Raw genomic sequence first — 22,099 nt, forward strand, 5'->3', positions numbered from 1 at the left:
ACGGTCCTTGGGGTCACAAAGAGTCAGACACGAATTAGTGACTGAACAGCAACTCCCTCGTCCATCAGATGCTACTACCAGATGCTCCTTATCCATCCAGCAGATGCTACGATTCTCCTTCTTTCCTCAATCTCCACCTACTTTTCTTATCTACTCTTAAGGTTACACCCATCATTTAGAACCAGCAGTCTCCAGAGGTGGTCTGTTGGAACCAGAAGTCTCAAAAGGTGGTCTGTTGAAGCTCCTTTACCAAAATCTTCTGGGTTCTTGTTTTGAAAGTATAGATATCTGGAAGCGACCATTTTAAAAGACGTAAAATGTATTGTGCTACTTTCCAGCTTAACAAGTACTTCTAAGAAAAGGATTTTAATTTGTGTTAAGTTGAACTTGTCATGTCTAAAGTCAAATGCATACTTCTTGCCCTGTCCCTGTCAAGGAAGTTCTTCTTATATTCCCTATTTCATTAATGAGTCACCATTCCCCTGCTTTTCTGTTTCTATATCTCAAAGTCATCTTTGTCTTTTATTGCCTTACTATTCTGATAGTGTATGAAATGTTAAGCAGTTACTTCATAGTTATTTTATAGTTACTTAATGATCAGTTGATTTCATTTGTTTCAGGTATTTATATATTTGGCTTTGGAACCTGAGACTTTGACAAAAAGGAACTAGTATTTGAGGACCAAACTATATACAGACTCATTAGTTAACAGTATGTAAACCCAGGTAAATAGAATAAGGGATGATGCTTTGCAAATCTTAAATTCTCTTTCATTTTCTATTTTAAAAGTATGCTTTCTTAAAAATAAATAAATAAATAAAAGTATGCTTTCTTGACACTTCACAATTTCAGGACTGAACACCGAGGCATGCCCAGGGAGGATGGTGAAATACAGAAGCAATTGATTACCTGTGAATATCAAAGCACTGTGGACAGCACAGCCGATAGTACAGAGAATGCTGTTCCTCAAAGATTATAAGAAGGAAAGAACTAGAAGTGAGAGGAGCAGGCTTGGAGATGTGAGCTCTGAGTCACTATTTCAGGCCACAATGAGGCCAATATGTTAAGCAAGTTGAGGTCAAAGACAGATGCTTCAGTCCTTGCCATTTTGAACTCTGGAGAACAACTTCCAGACTTTCTCAGTTTGGGGCAAAAAGCTAACTTGAAATAAAAGTATTTGTGCTGTATGTTTGAGCAGAGAAGGAGCGACAGATCTGGCTTCCTAAGTTTCTTTGACTGCCATGTGTCACAGTGGATATTTGTTCCCCTTTGTCCTGAGGAGGAGCCCCTGGAGGAGGGCATGGCAATCCACTCCAGTATTCTTGCCTGGAGAATCCACATGGGCAGAGGAGCCTGGGGGGCTACAGTCAGTCCATAGGGTCGCACAGAGTCGGACACGACTGAAGTGACTTCACATGCATGCATGCATGTCCTGAGGAGGGATGAGGTGGGTAGTGTCAGGCTTGCTGTGTCAAGGACAGAGTGACTCTGAGAGAAGGGTTAGGAAGGCATTTACAGTCAGATCTCAGGAGTCAGCATCAGTGAGGGCCAAGGTGAGGGTCCAGGCAGCAGGGTGGTCCACCAGGTCCTGTAGACTCCCCCAATTTCATGAAGAAGAACAGATCCGACATTCTTCAGTCAAAAATTCTAGCTACAGATACCAAGATGTTAGTGCCGAGGTAGATGAGATAAATGCTGTGAATATTGGAAGGAAGATTGTTTAAGGACCTACCTGAGGGTCTAAACTTCTTTCTCAACACCTCCTTTCACACCTCCCAGAAAACTAAACAGCATCATGGAGAGGAGCAGGAAGAAGGGGAAGAAATCTAAAACACTGTGTACGTATGAGAAAGAGATAGTGTTACCTAGCACAGAAACCCTAAGGACTGGATTGAGGTTCTAGGACCCAACTCTGCATCCAGGAGAGTGGAGACTTGTAAGGAAGACCAGATTCATAGGAATAAAGGAAGGAGGAAAGCAATGGAGGGAAGGAGAAAGAAAGGAAGGAAAGAAGAGACAAAAGAATGTGGATACATTTTTCTTTCTGCACTTGACTGAAAGTGTTAGACCCTCAATCATGTCTGACTCTTTGTGACCCCATGCACTGTAGCCCCTCAGCTTCTCTGTCCATGGAATTTTCCAGGCAAGAATACAGGAGTGGGTTGCTTTTTCCTTCTCCAGGGGATCTTACCAATCCAGGGATCCCACCCAGGTTTCTGCATTGCATGCAGAGTCTTTACCATCTGAACCACCAGGGAAGCACCTAAATATAGTGTAAGCAAAATTTTGTCTTGTCTAGACATGTTTTACTAATCCTTCTTCTCTAGGGATGGGGCTAGTCCATAGCTATAGATGATTTAAGTCAGGAACTTCATCTTGTTTCTCGTCCAGCATTGTCTTCATTTTTTCCCTCTCTGCTGACTTGAACTTTTCCTTGTCTTGGGATTTTGTATGACTCGTTGATGGACTGTAAGAAATCTCCCTGCTTTGAGTTCACCTGGTTAGTTTCCATTCTCTATAAGTCTAGAGTTTGTGTTTATCAAATTAGAAGATGAAGAAAGTTGCCACCACTGAAGAACTGAGGAGGAGAGAATAAGAAAGCACTGTAAAGAAAGAATAATTAAACCACCTGTCATCAACCCATAGCTTTGATCCACTTCACATTAACTGGACGCTGGGTTGTAAAACAGTTGTGCAATTTTATAACAGTAGTCCTATTATAAAATGTGTGAACTTGTGTGAACAGCTTTCTTAACTGACTGTGAACCATGCACCTGGTCTGACCATGAGATGATGCAGGAGAGTTTGCTATTTTCAATGTAGAAGAAATTGGAAGAATATTACTCATAACTCATCATTCACTGTGAGCAGTCTGATTAAAAATACTTCAACATGCTGATGGGAAATATCTGAATTAGAATAAACTGAGCATGAGGTTAAGATGGTTGTTGCATTTGTAACAGCCAGAAAATTTACACTTTGAAGTGATAATTTATTTTATCCCAAAAATGAGCTCTGAAAGAGCCAAAGGAAAAAATGGAATGAAAAAAAAATTTTTTTCATTCAATTTTGTAAGCATCTTGGTTATACGACATGGAAGAGGAGAGAAATACTGGAGAAAGAATACGGTCTGGGTAAACATAAGACACACCAGTCTAAAGACAATGACACCAGTTTTTGGAGGGAGTGGAGTGGTTAACTCGAGGTTCAGTGCAAGGACACTCGGCCCAGGGTTGGGTTTCCACTTCAGCCACTTACTGGCTATGTGACTTTGGGCAATGACTCAAGTTCTTTGTGCCTCAGTGTCCTTTTCTAGGAAATGTTTGCAGTCAGTAGCAGCAGCCCACGTCATAGAATTAACATGAAATTAAATTGTTTATTGTTATACTCTCAGAAGAGCTTCTGCCTGTGATAAATGCTGGGTAGGTGTTTGCTGTTATCATTCCATGACTTCTGTGGACCATCCCTGAATCCACTCCTCTTGCTTTTCAAGTCTGGCAGTGTTGTGCTTGCAGTGAAGTAAAATGAAGAACTGTAAAGCCGTTTAGAAAGCAATTACTCAGGATTTTCACAGTCCTCCCCGCAGGATCCCTTCAACTGAAATGGCACATCCCTGTGAGTTCAAATTAGGTTTGTATTAGCATTAAAGCCTCCCACGCAGAGACTTGTAGTTCCCCGCCCCCTTCTATTTGATTCTGTTTGGTAACCTCCTGGTATTAACTCACAGAGACTAGTCCTCTGCATTCTTTAGCTTCTAGCTGCTAGTTAAAGTGCCTCACCATTAACTTTGCTGAATATGCTCTCTGAAAGTGCTTCTCTTCTGCCCTTAGGGTGTTGTGGAGTCAAAGACTGCCACCACCTGCCTTGGGAGGTCAGCCAACTTGGGGTTAAACAATGACCCAGGCTTGTGGGAAGCACATTAGCTAATCCGTCATCCATTTCTAAGCTCTCTGGCCAGGACTGGCTTCAAGACCATGTGAGCTAGCCCAGGGCTCAGCACTTGGGCAGGCCTCAGGCTTGGTTTAATGCTCCGGCGGCTGCCATCTTGAAATTCTGAATTTTATGTTGGGACTCTTGTGTTGAAAGTTAAGTTTGATGTAAAGTGGAACATGTGCACAAGCAGAAGAAATATGCACTGTGCACTCCTCCTTCCATGGCGCCCCATTTGCACAGTGTTTATGTTGCCCTGTGAGCATAGGATTCAAGGATTCAAGTGGATTTATGATGTGTGGAGTTCAGTGAATCAAAGTAAAAGTGAGTATAAGGTGAGACATAACACACATTATGTTTAAGACTGAGTAAGTGGGGGGTTAAGTGAGGGTGGGGGCTAGGTGACACTGACAGCCCTGAGAGGTCACACTCTGAACCAGAACTTGCTTCCAACACACACCTGCATGCGTGTTCAGTCATGTCTGACTCTGCAACCCTATGGACTTCTCTGTCCATGGGATTTTCCACACACAAAACTCCACAAATGACCAGGAAACATCAATAAAGGAACACTTTATTACTAGTGTTCCTTCTGTGCATTAGCATCCATGTAATGCTGCAAGTGATGGTTGGATGGCATCACCGACTCTATTGACAAGAGTTTGTTTTGAGTAAGTTCCGGGAGCTGGTGATGGACAGGGAAGCCTGGCATGCTGCAGTCCATGAGGTCGCAAAGAGTGAGACACAACTGCATGACTGAACTGAACTGAACACTGAAAGCAACAATATAGAAGGAAGGAAAAAGATTGGGCAACACTTGGTTTCTTTTCTTCTGTCTGTTTTACTCATAAGCGAGATATGCTGGTGAGATATACATGTATCAAGAAGTGAATTAAAGACAATCGAGCTAATTTTGTGCAGTGTTTCTAATGGTTCTGGTAGGAATGAAATGGACGCAAAAGAGGGCAGGAGGAGAAGGGGCGACAGAGGATGAGATGATTGGATGGCATCACTGACTCAACGGACATGAGTTTGAGCAAATTCCAGGAGATAGTGAAGGACGGGAAGCTGGGCGTGCTGCAGTCCATGGGGTCACAAAGAGTTGGACATGACTGAGGGACTGACCAATAGCAACATGTGCATATATGACTTATGAAATATAAATTGTATAATTTCAGTGATTCCACATATGAATTAAAGATTATAGGTAAAATTCATACTAATATTTTAGCATTTTAATTTTTCTTTACTTAGAACAACATTAAATGGCAAACAAAATACATCATATTAAGAGAGATTTCATAAGAAAGGAGAGAGCTTTATATTTTACTGCCTTTAATAGCGCTTTTGCCCTGCTTTGAACAATGGAGATTCCTCCATTTGTATTTTGCCCTGGGGCTCACGAACGAAACAGCCAGTGCTGCCTCTTCCTTAACTCCCTTTACCATGTTCTGCGCTCAGTTGTTCAGTCATATCTGACTCTTTGCAACCCCATGGACTGTAGCCCCCTCCAGGCTCCTCTGTCCGTAAGATTCTCCAGGCAAGAATACTGGAGTGGTTTGCCATTCTGGTAGAGCTAAAAACATGGTTTCCCAGCCTCCCTTGCACCTCACAGTGACCATGTGACCACATTCTGACCAATGGAGCCATAGTTGCAGTCCACTAGAAAGCCTTGGGGAAAACTGAAATGCTTGGTATGAGGAGCAGATATTGACTGCACCACCTTTTCACTTTTGCTCTCCTTGAATGGTTAACATCCCACTCAAGAGCTACACAGCCATCTTGTGACCATTAAGAAACAAACTGAAGAACAGAAAGCCAAAGCTACAAAAGTTGGAGTGAAAAGTTAAGAGTCTGTGTCCTTGAGGGTCTTGTTGAGTTGCTGAGGCAACATCAGCAGCCATCAGTCTAGACTTTTATAGGAAAAAAATAACCCCTATTAATTTTAGCCACTATGAGCCTTTCCATTACTATTGTCTGTTCATTATGAGTGGACATAAGGACCATAAACTGCCTGCCTTGCCCAAGGTCTTTCATCAGAAAGAGGCAGTTCCTCCTGTTTTTAGCCCTCTTGTTTCCACCATCAAGACTCAGTGAACCAGGTTCACTGGTCGTGGTGGCTACTCAGTGGCAAAGAAACCGGGCTTCTGTCATAACCAAAGATGATGTGGTTATACAAGAAAAGAATCTTTCCCACCATAGCTTTGACAAGATGGACCTTTGTCTGTCTAGTTCAAGCTATGGTTTTTGCAGTAGTCATGTATGGATGTGAGAGTTGGACTATAAAGAAAGCTGAGCACTGAAGAATTGATGCTTTTGAACTGTGGTGTTGGAGAAGACTCTTGAGAGTCCCTTGAACTGCAAGGAGATCCAACCAGTCCATTGTAAAGGAAATCAGTCCTGAATATTTATTGGAAGGACTAATGCTGAAGCTGAAACTCCAATATTTTGGCCATCTGACGGGAAAAGACCCTGATGCTGGGAAAGATTGAAGGTGGGAGGAGAAGGGGACGACAGAGGATGAGATGGTTGGATGGGATCACCAACCCAATGGACATGAGTTTGAGTAGGCTCCGGGAGTTGATGATGGACAGGGAAACCTTGCGTGCTGCAGTCCATGGGGTTGCAAAAAGTTGGACATGACTGAGCAACTGCACTGAAATTAACTGAACTGAAGTCAAGCAAATAAAAATGAATTGACAGAAAACTCCACAACCAATGTTAGGGAAAACTCAGTCATGAAGACTTTCAGAGGTGAGTTGTTTTTTTTCTTTTCTTGTATAACCACGTCATCTTTGGTCATGACAGAAGCCTGGTTTCTTTGCCACTGAGTAGCCACCACGGTTGTCTCCCTGGAGACTGGCACTTGTATGATCTTTAGCACATGGTAGAGGTTGGAGAAGGCAATGGCAACCCACTCCAGTATTCTTGCCTGGAGAATCCCAGGGACAAGGGAGCCTGGTGGGCTGCCGTCTTTGGGGTCACACAGAGTCGGACACGACTGAAGCGACTTAGCAGCAGCAGCAGAGGTCTAGTAATTAAGCACATTCAGAGAAGCAAGAGCGAATGAGGGGCTAAGTCCCTCACTGAGTGAGAGGATACAGGCTGAGCCTTGTTCATCAGCACTACTGTATTAGGACCCACTAAGAGGGCTGCTGCCACCACAGCCTGTGTGTGTCCACAACTGGCATAACAACTTAGAACATGAGACTTAGTTGAACAGAAGGGAGTTTGTTAAAATATAACATTTCCCAGCAATAATCTAGCATTTTATTATTTAGCAATCTCCTGCAAAGGTTACAATAGCTTAAATATTTACCAAGGACTGTTGGGGAGCTCTTGTCTTTCACTAGGAGACTTCATATTGAACCCATTCCAGGAATACGGGTCAGAGTCCTCACTCATCAGTTTATTGCAGGGTCAACCAAATGCCTGAGTTAGCTACATCCTCTATTCTTTCCCCTCCCTGCTGTCAGCACAGGAAAGACACAGAATCACACTCTGGTTCTTGAGACACAGTGCTAATACTTTGATGGAGGAATTTGAAACCACTGACTGAAAAGATCTCCCTATATAGCTGAATAAGACCTCAATAGCCAGAATATGGTCAGGTGACCACTGCTAGGAACAAGTGAGGCTGGGAGATCAAGCTTTCAGCTTTACCGACTTCTATAGTAAAGGTAGTTAAGACACAGTTTTACAGTAATATACCATGGAAACCACTCACTTAAAGAATTGAAGCAGATTGTAGCCATTTTAAAGCACAATGCCATTCTCAGATGAGCTGGAACAGTAATAGATCCCATCTTGCTGAATTACAGTGGCAAGAGAATGAAGTTATATTGTGTAAGTGGTAAAGTACTTCACAAATGCAAGATTATTTTGAGAAAATTAATACCTTCTCTCTTTGTATTGCTTATGTGTGAGAGATTGGAAGGCATATTGGCTGTTAAAATTCAGCTTTTAGCTTAGATTTATGTGATGCTTCAATGAAACCCTCTCCCAAGGATAACAGTTTTACCGTAAAAATTGAATTCCCGGCTTCCAGGTGTAAACACCACTGCTACTGTGCTGTGCTTAGTCACTCCATCGTGTCTGACTCTCTGCAACCCCATGGACTGTAGCCCACCAGGCTGCTCTGTCCATGGGGATTCTCCAGACAAGAATACTAGAATGGGTTGCCATTCCCTCCTCCAGGGCATCTTCCCAACACAGGCATTGAATCCGGCATTGCAGGCGGATTCTTTACCATCTGAGCCACCAGGAAAGCCCAAAATACTGGAGTTGTAGATTATCCCTTTTCCAGGGGATCTTCCTGACCCAGGAATCAAACCGGGGTCTCTTGCATTGCAGGCGGATTCTTTACCAACTGAGCTACCAAGGAAGCTACTGCTGCTACTAAGAGACTCTAAAGAGGTCTGTTTCCACTTCACAGGGACACTTCAGGAGGCACCTCCCTCTGCTTGGTTAACAGTAGTTACTACTGCACTGAAGTGAATGTCATCCCCTTGTACACATGAACAAGGATAAACCTTTGGCAAGAGCTTGCTTAAACCACATGGAAATATCACACAGGTTCAGTGGGTTAGATAAACTGCAGAGCATTTGGATACACTGTGTAATTTGTGCAACATATTCTTATCAGCAGCCCTTTCCAGCTCATCTGTGGTTTACTGGAAACTGCTTACGCGTGGAGTCTGTTTCTCTATATTCTACTCAGAAACAGATCAAATGTTTCAGTTAAAAGGAAAGGTAAGGCAGTACTATCAAATATCCCAGAACAATAAATGCCAATCAAAGACACTTATTCCATCAAGTTCATCTGATTACCTGAAGATGTCAAGTTTAACACCAAGACTTCTACACTCAAGCAGTGTCTGCTTTGGGGTCATCTGTTTTGTTGCTCTAGGTCTTGAAATGAATGAGAGCCTTGAATGCATTTTTTTTTTTTTTTTAATAAGGGAGAGTGTTTAAGAGTGTCCTAGTGCTAAAGACATTTGACCATAAGCTTGTCCACCTGACTTAGAAACTTAGAAGCTCTTCTAAGTAGCTTACAGAAGCTTGAACCAGTCCACAGAGCTGTGTTTTGATGAAGTCAAACAGCAATGAATTAAAAACAGGGGAAGAAAGGGTAAAAGGCATGAACCAATAGTTCACTAATGAATGATTTTTATACTAGACATAATTGAGGTTGTTCTGGCATAGGTCTTATCCACTGGACTCCCAGTAAACTCCCAGGAAAGGAGAATGTATAGGTCTGAGAGAGGAAAATTGAGTCTTGAAAGGCATCAGATATTAATTTACCTGTGGTCCTATTTCACAGATTTCTACTTTTTCATTTTGGTGACAATTCAGAATGTGTCATAATTAACATTTGCTCACCTTACACTAGTATATGTTATATATTGACCCTATCACATCAACCCAGAGCAGGGGTCAAATGAACTGACAGTAACACATGAGATTCTGCCATTCCAGTTTATTGAAATGAGTAAATTTATAGCTTTCTTTGCATACAGAAAAGTGCACAAGAAAATAAGTATGTACAAAACAATTGTGTGGCTGGTCATCAGTTTCAAAAAATTTGTCTACTTTCAAAAATTCAAACTATCTAGAAATAATTGCCTCCAGTTTAGCACATTTAGGTATTCAGACATATAAAATATTATTTCAAGTCTGTTGATAATAACTGAGTAGAAAGTCAGACATTGCCATACATGATCAGCTATTACCATTCAACATAAAACCATAGGACTTTAGCCTGGACTACTTGGGGCTAATCAATGGAGGTTCGTGAGGCCACCATCTTGTTTTGATCCTGAGCAGTCATCCTCTTCTTCCACCTAAAGATAACATTGTATGTGGTTGATTAACACCCACAAGAACCTGAGCACTAGGGGTCAATAAATCACATTAGAAACCCAACATAAACAAAATAAAACAAAACTCACTATGGCAAGAACAAACCCTTCAGATCCGTGCCAACAACAGGACTGAAAATGAGCTGGAAGAGTTTCCAAGATTGTGAGGAGACAAACACTGCACACATTAAATTTTTAATGATAACACCAAATACTTGCTCTACAGAATCCACCCCCCTCCCCACCACCCATTTATCTTCTGACTGTGAGACTGTGGCATCAAGAAAGCTTTCCAGTTACTTGATAAAGGTCTGGCATGACCCCAAATAAGCACCTAACATGTTTGGCACAATCACATTTAACTTTGATGTGCTTCTCTTAGGAATGCAGTCCTTCATTTCTGAGTCGAGTTCAATTTTTCCTCAATGTGAACTGTTCTGGAACTTCAGCTCAAGAAGATAGCCTCTTATTCCATAGAAAGGATAAAGGTTGTGTGCATTTGCAACTCTAGTTACTGAGATTAGAGATTACTGAGAAGGTAGAGCATAGAGGCTTCAGACCTGTGAATCATTAGATTTTTTTGCCCCATAAAACTCAATTGTTTATGAAAGAGAGAAGCCCAGGAGCAAAAATGACTGAAAAGAGAATTGGAGGGGAAAGAAGAGGAGAGATTAAAAAATGATTCTTCCCTCCTTTGCAATAGCTAGCAAGAGATAAGAGAAAGGACAATCTCACCCTTGAGAGAAAATGAATCTTCAGAAAGAAAAGTTGCATCTTTAAAAACATTCTTAGGTGTGTCAGATTCCAAGGAGATTCTCCTAAGGAGAAATTGAACTTGCTTCTAGTTTACTTTAAAAATGCTCTGTAAGTGACGGTCTGAAGCAAGATTTAAGCAGGTGCCTTGTTCTACAATCTTTAGGTTTAATGCTCTGAAACAGAACCCCCAAACACTATGAACAGTAGGGATTTCAAAATTTATTCAAAACAGTATGATCTGAGGGGTTGTGGTGGCTGCATCGCCCAACCAGAGGGTACATGGATCACATGGGTTCCAGAAGGTTCTAAGGTCACAATAGACAAGGGTCCACATAGGAAAACTACTTCGCTTACATTCGGCTAGTGAGTTTAGGTTCTTAATTTATTTAAAGCCATAGATTCAGTTTAGCAAAACAGAAAGTAGAAGGTATTCTACAAGTGGGAGAGGCTGCAAGAAATAAGGCAACTGATAATATGTCAAAGCTAGAACAAGGGCAAAAGTCAGGACTTGTCTGCCAATTAGCTTTGTCCTTGACTACCAAGGCCAACCTCTTTGTTTCTCTGGACAGTCAGCATGCCAAGTTCCTAGAGAAGTATGGAGAAGAAAAAAAACCATGGTTAGAATTTTGGGGTTGAATATTTAATGTGGTAAACATTAAGTCATTATCTATGTTAATAATAATATCTCCTAGGACTGATTCAAGAGGATAAAACAACTGATGTAGAATCTGTAATAAAGTGATTAACACAAGTGCTCAATAATGTTAACTATTTTGTCCCACTGTAGTTCTTCTACTCACGCCCCAACCTACCATTTAGCAGGTTAACTAGAATTACCCTTCCTTCATGACCTAAAGAAGGAAGGGCTTCCAGAGAGAACTCTAGTCAATTCAATTAGGTGCAAACAATCCTCCTAGACTTTTAGTGCATGTTATTCCTTGTGCTTGGTTCATGGGTGCCTCCCTGGGAGAGGAGCCAAGAGTGAGTCTCTGTTAAGGTTCAATATATCATACCATTTTATTAACATTGTAACTCATCTGGATGCTTGCTAAAATTAAGCTTTTCCTCAGCACCAAGGGGGATTCCTCAGGGCTAGGGCCCAGGAATTTGCCTTTTCAATAATCTCACTCTGTAGCCTATTTTATGGAAAAGCATTTTCAGAAAGACTGTAATTACAGAAGTGGAGTGAGGGAGATAATCCAAACTGCAAGTAAACTCAAATCTTATTGTTAGTATCAGACTTAAGATATGTATCTATTTAAAGTAATTAAGTTCTACGTGGGTTGAGAGAGAGTTTGGGTCGAGAGAGTTTGGTAGGCCCACGTGAATGGGGGCCAGGGGGCAAAACTGGGAAAAAAAATGGGCTTGGGTTCTTTTTATTCTTCCTATTTTTCTCCTCTTCCAGCTATCCCCTACTTCCTCTAAAATGCAGATAAGCCTCTTCTCCTCCACAAACTGCAATCTTTTAAGATCAGATAAAGTTGTTTCTACTAACTGGTGAGAAAGAAACACACTCCCATCTTCACTCCCAGATCTCAATCTAAGGTGGTGGTGGTGGTTCAGTGGCTAAGTCGTGTCCGACTCTTGCGACCCCATGGACTGTAGCCTGCCAGGTTCCTCTGTCCATGAGATTCTCCAGGCCAGAATACTGGAGTGCATTGCCATTTCCTTCTCCAAGTCTAAGGTGGTAACACACAGTAACCGACTGAGGATAAAACCCACCAGTGGACTCATCTGAACTTGCCTTTCAAGGGGTTATAGGAAGCTGTCACCACTTTGAGATTTAATATCACCAGACAATTTCAGACCAATTGTGAGGCCCTCTCACAAAGAAATGCATATTGAATTGGATGGCAAAAGTGTAATCATGATTTGTTTGGCTGACCTCTTTGGTGGTTTCAGAAGGCCTTCAGAATTTGAAGCTTCTATAGAAAACTGAGTAGTTACTAGGAAACTTTGCAATCACTTCAATATGAAGATCAAAAATCTAGAAGGCTGTTATGTGTTATATGGAGTTTTACTTCTGTACAGAAGTGAAATGTTAAAAACACAGGACAAAAAAACAAACAAACAAAAAAAAACCCACAGGACAGAAACCTATATCCATGAGTATATTACTATTTTTTAAATATGTGTAAGAACTCTATTCATAAATGCTCAGCTTAGTCATTATTGAATTAGTTAAGCATAGTGTTCCATATCTTTTACTTCTCCATTTCAGAAGAATTTTTTCTTTCCAATTCTAAAATTAAAATTTCACCTTTATTCTCTGTGCCACCCTTTCTTACAAAGCCTAAGCTTAGCAGGATCTTCTACTTACAGAAGTTAGGCAAAAGGATTTCCAAATGGATCTCTATATATATCGGATGATGTGGGTTGAAGAGAAGCCATCTATGGAAACAAAACCACCTAGTCAATAACTGTAATTACAATGATAAGAAAATACCTATAATTAAGACTTCTCAGATTCCTTTAAAAATCACTTAGGTCACAGACTAATCAGATATTGTATGGGTCTACAATGATTTGTGTTTTCCTGCTTCTAATGGATATATATTTAATATTTACATCAAAAGCAAGATTCAGAATTATGTTTATTCCCCCAAAATGCAAAATATTATTTTTATGAGCTCAGTAATTTTGCGTTAGGAAATTAAACGTTTGAAAGGTTTTTAAGCATAGTGTTTTGGCTCAATTTTCTTTCAAAGTGCTTTCCCAAGCTAGATTAAGTGAGAGACAAAGGACTTTTCTATATGATATTTGCTTCTCAAATTCAAGAGAGTAGTTCCTATAAAAATAATCTTTCCCCAGTTTGAGCTGAGGTTTACACTGCAGTGGTTCTCAGTGATAAATCTTATTCAAATGTCCTTTACCGTCAAAGATACAAGCAAGGTTAATTCAGGAGGTGATAACTCTATGTGGCGTGTACTTTGGAATATCAGCTTCTAATAGTTGGTACTTACAGAGGCTGGTGATGAGTGGAAAGAATCTTTAGAGAAGGGGTTCTCAAATGCATTGTCAGCAGATTTGGTAACTGGCGGGGCACTGTGTCGGGGAGCTGGCTTTGGTAGATCTAGAAGGTGAGAAAGTAGTCAGTAAGCAAGCTTTCCTCCAATGCAAGCACAAGTCCTCCAGTCAGGCTTATCTTAGAAATTAAGTCCCATATTTTTGAAACTGATATTGACCAAACAAAAATTATCACACCAAATACCAGGATGATCACAAGCAAATTCATCCCTTCTTGGAAGAGGAAGCCAGGCACATTCACTTGAAGTGGAAGAGATTCAGAATTTCCTCACTTAAAAGCACCTACGTGGCAAAACTTCATTAAGCCTTGAGGCCAACACAGAAATAAAGGCTTCTAGAGATTCAATGGCAACCCACTCCAGTGTTCTTGCTTGGAGAATCCCAGGGATGGTGGAGCCTGGTGGGCTGCCGTCTATGGGGTCGCACAGAGTCCGACACGACTTGAAGCGACTTAGCAGCAGCAGCAGAGATTCAATTACCTGATAGATTAACTAATAAAAGTACAGCTAGCATTCACATACTGGTTGCATTTCAAAGCTCTTTCTTTCTACCATGCCTTTTAACTTCCCTCGTTAGATGGGTAGTATGATCCATGCATATCTATTAATGAAAAAAATGAGCCTACAGCCCTACATACCTACCTGCAGTCCTCTGGGTGCCACAACCCATTGAATTTCAATAGCTCTCGGCAGCCCTTTTTAAGAATTGCCACAAGAGGGCAGCACTGGGCCAGTCCTTAGAAATAGCTAACTAAGGCACCCTGTTAACTCCATAAGCTAAGTGGTTAAGTTGTCTCCATAACCCCTGATAGATGAAAAAAGCAAGAGTACAGCTATTAAGGGTGTGGAGAGGGTTCTGAGAGACTCTCTGGATTCATACGACTGAAATCCTCATGGGTGCAGTTGCCAGAGAAGTAGGTAGCTTACCATTGATCTTTCTCAACAGTTGATTAGCGTCCAGGTCATCATGGTCTGCATTCTCCTGAGGAATGCCAACTTTGCTGTTGAAATAATTGGAGAAGGCACTCGAGGTCCCAGAGGAGTTCTGTTCTCCCTTCCTTGCCGGCACGGTAGGTGGCTGCCGCAGTTGGAAGTCCTTAAACATTTCTTTCACTTCCTTGACTTCTCTATCCCCAAGAGGGTCCAAGGCAATGAAGGCATCACTGGGGACATCCTTTGGAGGGCCAGTTCTGGGAGGTGGTTGAGGAGGAGTGGCCAGGAGAGAGGAGAGCATAGAAGGGGGCGGGGTGGACACAGCAGGAGCTGGAAAAACATTGCTCTGAAAAGGATTCCCCAGAGGGCTGTTTGCTGACCATGTATTGGGTGTTATGGATGCTGATGTGCCCCAAGCTACAGGGGGTGGAGAGGAAACTGAGACTGCGAAAGAGGAAGGCTGGTTCCAACCCGGAACACTTGGGCTTGTGGTAAAGACGATTGGCTGACTGAATCCTGAAGGCTGACCAGCCATCATGGCGCCCGGGACCATTGAAGGGGACTGACTGAAGACTAAAGGCGCTGGGCTCCATGGTGCTGCCTGAGCAGATAGAACCGGCACTCCACCTGAAGGAAGGAAGCGGGACAGAGGACTTAAATCAGAAGACCAGCTTGAAGAGGATTCGAGTTCCAGAAAGTCAGCTCTCTGGAGAGCATTTATAGAGAGCATCTACATGCCAACCTTTATTAAGCCTTGAGGCTGACATGGTTCTTATTAGATTAAATCACTCTAAAGATGAACTGGGCTTCCCTGGTGGCTCAGATGGTAAAGAACCTGCCTGCAATTCAGGAGACCCAGGTTCGATCCCTGGGTCAGGAAGATGCCCTGGAGAAGGGAATGGCTACCCACTCCAGTATTTTTGCCTGGAGAATTCCAGGGACAGAAGAGCCTTGGTGGGCTACAGTCCATGGGGTGGCAAAGTATCAGACTCGACTGAGCAACAGTTTCACTTTCTTTTCAAAGATGAATTAGCTGTGGCACATATTCAAATGTTTGTTGTACTTTGAAGCCCTGTTTTTCTACCACATGTTTTTAAACTTTCCTCATTAGATAGGTAATACAGTCCACAAGTACCAAGTCATAAAAGAAAATGAGCCCTTTTCATACATACATTGATGTAATTCAAACAGCTAGAATAGAGCCTGTCAGTAGTATGAATCTACAGGTTGAGTAACTACATTGACATATATAAGCCATGCTTATTATGAAGTAGTTAATTAAGATAATCCATTGGATACTCGAGTCATTGATGTAATCTTTTCATTTGGCAAATGGCTCAGGTCTGGAGTCTTATGGAGACTAGCTGTTAGGCATATACATTAGGCTTTAACATGCTTACATCCTGAAGAAACCATTTCAAAGTTTCTTTTCTTTTAAATGTTGCCAAGGTTGACACAGCTATATAAAAGGGTAGTAACATTTGGTTTATGCCAAGATAGTTTTAGACTTTTACGTACAAAAATGGAGGAAAAGCTGGTTGTCCTAGGAGAGCTGTTTCAAATAAAAGTGCTTCCTGCCATGTGTCACTCACTAAACTCTGCCAGAAGTTAGGAGGGAGAGGAGATAACGTGAAGGAAAAACAAAGACAAAACAAAACAAAAAAACCCCAAACAAACAGGAAACAAAAACATTTGCAATGTGAGTAACTACACCTGTCCAGGCATCTGCTCTTTGTGGGGAAATGGCTCTGTCACCAGACCCCTGCCATTGTTGATCTGTAATTAATTAAATCAGTAAAATCTAGGTCTCTTCAGTGCTCACCCTCCTCTTCTTGAGAAGCTCATTCCTGACATCTTGTTCTAATACGTAGGACATTTTCTCTTTTGTGTCTTCCCAAGTGTATTAATAATCCAGTTAAACTGTCACCACAAAGAGAAAACCTAGATTCAGCCTCATACTGCTTCACAAACGATGTTCTGCTCTCAAAAACCTACTTGCTTTGGGCTTTGGAGCAGAGCAATTCTTTAGTTATGAACACTTTCTAACCAAAGAAGGAAAAGGCCTTCAGACTTGGGTTAGGAATGTTTTTGTTTCCAGAGGGAGAGATATTTTGAAATGGTGTTCAGGGGCTGATGGAGCAAGATATTCTATCTCGAATTTTCTTAGGATTGGAGCTTGGTGTTAATTGATTCAGCTCTGTCATCACAAACCCCCTCCATCTGACCATCAACACACAAGGTGTACTCATGAAGAGTGAGTGGCTTTAAGTGGTGGCTCATTTTATTAAATTAATATGCTTACTTTTGAGGTGAAGAAATTGGGTAGAAGAATATCAATTATTAAAATTGGGAAGGTCACAGTTTGCGATAGAGACCAAAACTCAGGCATACCACTGATTCCAGTCCCTACCCTCCTGTTCTGTCTCCTTGACATCAAGGAACAGAACTATATTTTTTGTTGGAATGTTAATTAAAATGCTTATTTATTATTCTTGGCCACACTGTGTGGCATGCAGAATCTTAGTTCTCCAAGCAGGGATCAAACCTGTGCCTTTGCATTGGGAGCACAGAGTCTTAACCATTAGACTGCCAGGGAAGTCCCTCAAATACTTATTTACATGTATACAGAAATTAGACTTCATTTACACCAAAGAATATGCACACAGGCAGACCCTGGAGATATTTCAAGCTTGTTTCCAGACTGTCATAAAAGGGAATATGACAATAAAGTGAGTCAAGCAAGCTTTTAGGTTTTCCAGTGCATATAAAAGTTATGCTTGTATTATACCATAGTCTAGTAAATATGCAATAGTGTTATGGCTAAAACAACAAAGTACATACCTTAACTTAAAAATAATTTATTGTTAAAAATGTTAACCATCATCTGAGCCTTCAGCAAGTCATAATCTCTTGGCAGTAGTAACATCAAAGATCATCAATCACAGATCACCATTTGAGAATAAAATGTTTGGAATAGTGCAGAAATTACCAAAATGTGACAAAGAGACAAGAACTGAGCAAATGCTGTTGGAAGAATGGTGCTGATACACTTGCTTCACTCATGGTTGCCATAAACCACCAATTTGTAAAAAAAAAAAAAAAATTCACTGTCTCCAAAGTTCAATAAAATGAAGTGTAATAAAACGAGGTATGCCTGCATTCCTTTTACAACCAATCAAGGGAACAGTTCTCTTAGATTCGATAATACAGGTTTCTTGAAGTAGGTTGAGTTTAAACAAAGTTATTGCTATCATTTAAAAAAAATAATTTAAACTTTATTAACTGAAGCCAGAGTCACTCACTAATAATTTACTCCAGTTGGATGTACAAATTGGGTAAAACTGTACCATCTTTCAGCTTGGATGACTTGCCTTCCCTTAGGAAAATGTGTAGCTTTGGTCACAGATAGTCTTAGTGGGAGTGGTGATAAAGGAGAAAAATATATTGATATTTGCCAGGAATTAAAGACTTTCCCTGGTGGCTCAGACAATAAAGAATCTGCCTGAAATGCAGAAGGTCTGGGTTCAATCCATGGGTAGGGAAGAACCCCTGGAGAAGGGAATGGCAACCCACTCCAGTATTCTTGCCTAAAGAATTCTATGGACAGAGGAGCCTGGCAAGCTGCAGTCCACGGGTTCACAAAGAGTTGGACACAACTAAACAACCAACACTTTCACTTTCTTTCTTTCAAAGACTTTCCTAGTGTATACTCAGGCCAGCTTCATTCCCATCTACCACATGTTGTGTTTCCAAGATATTTAAGGCCCTGCTGGAGAAAGTAAGGAAAAAGAAAGTGTGGGTATAAAAAGTTAATTTTATTAACTTCCTGATGCTATATTAAAATACAGGGAAGCTAGTCAAAGCTTTCTACAATACCCTTTCCCCACCCCTGTTCTCCAGAGGAGACGGTCCCCTAGCTTGGTCCAGTGGAAGCCAGACCTACAACCTTCCATGGCTTGGCTGAGGATCCCTGCGAGTGGACAGGGGCTATACTGTAGGGTTCAGTTTGAGTCCCAAGTTCAAACTTAGAAGAATCATCAGTATTCGGCAGTTGTATACTCCAAGGCCTCAACAAGGGCACCTAGCGAAAAAGCTTTACTTCATCTGCATAAATTAATAGTTATAGGGTCCAGCTGTGTTTTCAGGCTGATTTGTTAAATATTGGCTGTGAAAAATTTTCAGGGCCTTGATATCAGACTACAAAGCTCTGTGATGTGATCTCGTCACAGGCACTGCAGGCAAGCTCTCTACCCTTCTGCAGGGAAAGCACCAACCAGCTTCCCCTTAGGGGTGTAGAAGAAAGGGCTGCAGAAACAGAAAGACCCCAAGAAATCTGAGGTGCCTGGGGAGAGTTTCCTGATGGTGTAAATGCCAAGCAGGGACCTGAAATGAGCTGGCTTTCACACCTGCAGGGCTTGCAGCCACTCAGCAGTTGGGAACCAATTCCCTGTTGCCACCACACTCCAGATATGATTGAACTGATATAATATGACAGAATCAAAATATTTTCCTTTGCAGGAAAACAGCAGGAAGAAAGAGTCCTGATAACAGACTCTGCAGGAGGCAGAGAAAGCCAAGATCCCCGGTCAACTTTTATAAAATAGGGGAGAAAGGCCCCTTCATTTATAGCCCTCCTTAGCTCTCTCAAGAGACAGAGTCTATTTGGGGCTTGTGGAGTACGAAAGGAGTAGGAAAGAAGTAGGAAAACAAACAGAATCCCCAGTAGGACAGCAAAAACCATTGTCAGAGTTTCTAAAGAACTGTTCCATGGAGGCAGGAAAGAACCGGAGGTGGTGGGCAAAAAGTAGCAGGACCAGCTCTCAGCCACGTGGCCTTTCCCAGAGTCCTGCCACAGAGGGGCTCAGTGGTCCATGTGAGCTAATGACATGGTTTTGAATGCTGCTGGTTTTGACAGCAGCAGCATGTCTTAGGTATCTGATAAAATTCCGTCTTTCCATTATTTCTGTGTTCTTTTCACCTTCAGGTTTCTGTACTGTAGACTTATCTTCTAACACTACTAAGCCACACAACTAACCAGAATATCAGCAAGGAGCTACTAAGGCTTAAGAATTCAGAGACCGATCAGGATACATGCCTTTCTCACACCCACCACATGCCGAAGAACAGAGCTGCGCTCAGAACCCTGCACTTTCATTCAGTGACTTACACTTGACTCAGATTTCACTTACATCCCCGTCGAGGTGCGTATCCCTTCCAAGAGGGGCATTAGTTTAACAGGGGATAATAGGGCTTTGATTTAATAATGACAAGATTACATGGAAGACATGCATGTTATTACTTTTTCAAATGGAGACGATCTCAACCCCATTTCTCCAATGAAACTGGTTTGAGCTTCAGAATCCCTTACAACTGTCTCCAGTAAGCCATGACTAGTTAGTTCAGGTAGGTGCAACACTTGGAAACGGATTTCTTCTCACATGCTAACTCAAGGAGCCCATTCCAGTACAAGTCAAGAGTTCCGAATGGAGGTGGATTGTAAGAAGTAAAAGTGGAAGAAACGTTCCCTAGGATGCTCAAATTATATGCCCCAGGTACTCCTAGGGATATGAAGTGCTTCCTCCTATGAATTACCATCTGATGAAAGTAACAGAGCCAAACCTAACTCCATCTCTAAACACCTACCTAGACCCGGGAGGGGCCCCAGTGGGGCAGGAGCACTTGTTTTGAAGAGATCCAGAGGGTTGGTCTGTAGGGTTGCAGGTTGTCCTGGAGATTGTCCTGGAGGTTCTGAGATGGGAGGAGCAAAGATGTCTGCTGCAAGTAAGTCTTTTGCTGGAGACTGATGGGACAGAGAGGGATATGGAGGAGTTACTCAGGAACAGTGAAATAAAGCTCTATTCGGTTTCCTAGTCTGTACCCAACTAGACTTTGGGTACACAAAAAGAAATTTATCCTATTGTTGATAAATTACTACAAAAAAACCCCAAAAGACAAAACAAAACAAAAAAGACACAGATCTGGGCAATGGACAGAATATTGGATCTTGGTGACTGATATAATGGAGGAAACTCAAAGTGAAATCTAATTTGCTTGTTCACACATTTGTATCTGTCTGACCTCCTTATCAGCTAAAAGCTGGAAGCTGGCAGTGAAAGGACAACTATAAGTGAGTAGCTTAAATATTTCGGTCATTCTGGATTTAAATCATTCTGCATAAAGATGATACAGTAGTTTAATCATTGAGCCAGCTTGCATATTCCAATGAGATTTTTTAAATGAAACTTACATAAACCACATTTTAAATTGCTTTTGAATGAAGTGGTAATAGTAAATATATGTTTCTTTTAAGACATTGGATTATTCTGGCATTAGTCAGAGGAGACAGACAAGAATTTTATACCACCACCTGGACAGGAATGCAATATAAGGGGGGGTGTGTGTAGGGGGTGTGGGTTAGTATGGGGAGGGTACAAAAGGAATCACAGGAACCCTTGTCCTCCCCTCCCATAACATGACGATCAAACTTACCAGAGGTACAGAAGCATAGCAGCATTAAAAATGGAAAAACTTGTGTTTAGTTAATAATACGTGACAAGACATGCAAACGGAAAGCAGAGGGTGACAAACACGGCCGAGTGAGAAGCTTAAAAAGGGTGTCGATTAGAGGAAAGTGTTCCTGGAGAACGATGTGCCTTATCCCACCTTCTATTTTACAGCCACACAGGAAACTACAAGAGCAGCAGGAAAGAGAGCTTGCATCACACCACCCTTTGGTACCGCACATGCATTCTGCCAATGGCTATGTGGAGAAGACAATTCACCTTAGCAGTCCTTCTGCCTCTTCCGGGTTTGGTACTTTGTGGAGGTGGGATAATGGCTATGGAGTCATGTGGTGAGGACTGGACAGAGCTTTCCAAGTCCTGCTTTACGCCATTCGGGACAGGCAGTCCTTTGGGAGGGCTTCCCACAAAAGGGTTCGGGGAGGATTTGATATGGAAGCCGTTCTGTTCTCTTTCAGATACCTCATTGTGAGTTCTCACTGCTGGCTGGGTTTGAGTACTTGATAATGGCCATGGGCCTGCCTGAGCTTCCTGTTTGCCAGTCCGGTTAGAGATCTGGTCAAATTGCTGACCAAAGTAATCAATATCCCCATTCAGGGGCCCATTACTCAGAGGGGTAGACGAGCTACTCAAATTCTCTTTCTTCTGATCTGGAGATTTGAGAGAATCAGACGAAGAGGGTGTCGATTGGTCTGGCTGTGCAAAAGGATCATCACGGAAAGGATCAGGATTAGGGGTGGGAAAGAAGTTGAGATTGGCAGAAAAGGCATTTTCAGGCAAGAAAGATGCCTGAGGCTTTGGTCGAGGAAGAGAGCAGGAGGTGATGCCATTTGTTAAGAACAGATTTTCTTGTAAAGAATTCTGATTGGTGTCGATTTCAGAGTTTAGATCCACTAACAGGATATCTTTGCTTTCCTATCACATTTGGAAAGAAAAAAAAAAAGAAAGGGTTAGTCCATGTTGTGACTTCAAATGAGAAAGCTACATATTGATGACCAGGATTACAAAAATTTCCATTATATTTCAGTCTTACTGGTTGACCCTTACCTCCTCCCATCACGTCCCTGAGTTT

The 22,099-nt window shown here is 41.7% G+C and overlaps 1 protein-coding gene across 13 annotated transcripts in view; it reads right to left on the minus strand.

Annotated features, from left to right (window-relative positions):
* Positions 1–9,394: 9,394 nt before the first annotated feature.
* The window catches only part of DAB2 (DAB adaptor protein 2), a 209,856-nt gene continuing 197,151 nt past the window's right edge, over positions 9,395–22,099 (minus strand). For 8 of the 13 annotated variants that reach the window (XM_086361530.1, XM_086361535.1, XM_086361531.1 and 5 more), the window contains 6 exons: positions 21,289–21,942; positions 20,150–20,306; positions 14,501–15,133; positions 13,511–13,620; positions 12,868–12,938; positions 9,395–11,132 (listed from right to left, as the gene is read on the minus strand). In XM_086361530.1, coding sequence (XP_086217656.1) covers positions 12,873–12,938; positions 13,511–13,620; positions 14,501–15,133; positions 20,150–20,306; positions 21,289–21,942 — 1,620 coding nt within the window. In that variant the 3' untranslated portion in view covers positions 9,395–11,132; positions 12,868–12,872. The remainder of the gene's footprint in view (positions 11,133–12,867; positions 12,939–13,510; positions 13,621–14,500; positions 15,134–20,149; positions 20,307–21,288; positions 21,943–22,099) is intronic. The other 5 variants (XM_086361538.1, XM_086361540.1, XM_086361539.1 and 2 more) reach the window with 1 other exon arrangement.

This window comes from Bos grunniens, chromosome 20, assembly GCF_055505025.1.
Source record: "Bos grunniens cultivar Pamir isolate PY7600 chromosome 20, Bosgru_T2T1.0, whole genome shotgun sequence".
Lineage (NCBI taxonomy): Eukaryota > Metazoa > Chordata > Mammalia > Artiodactyla > Bovidae > Bos > Bos grunniens.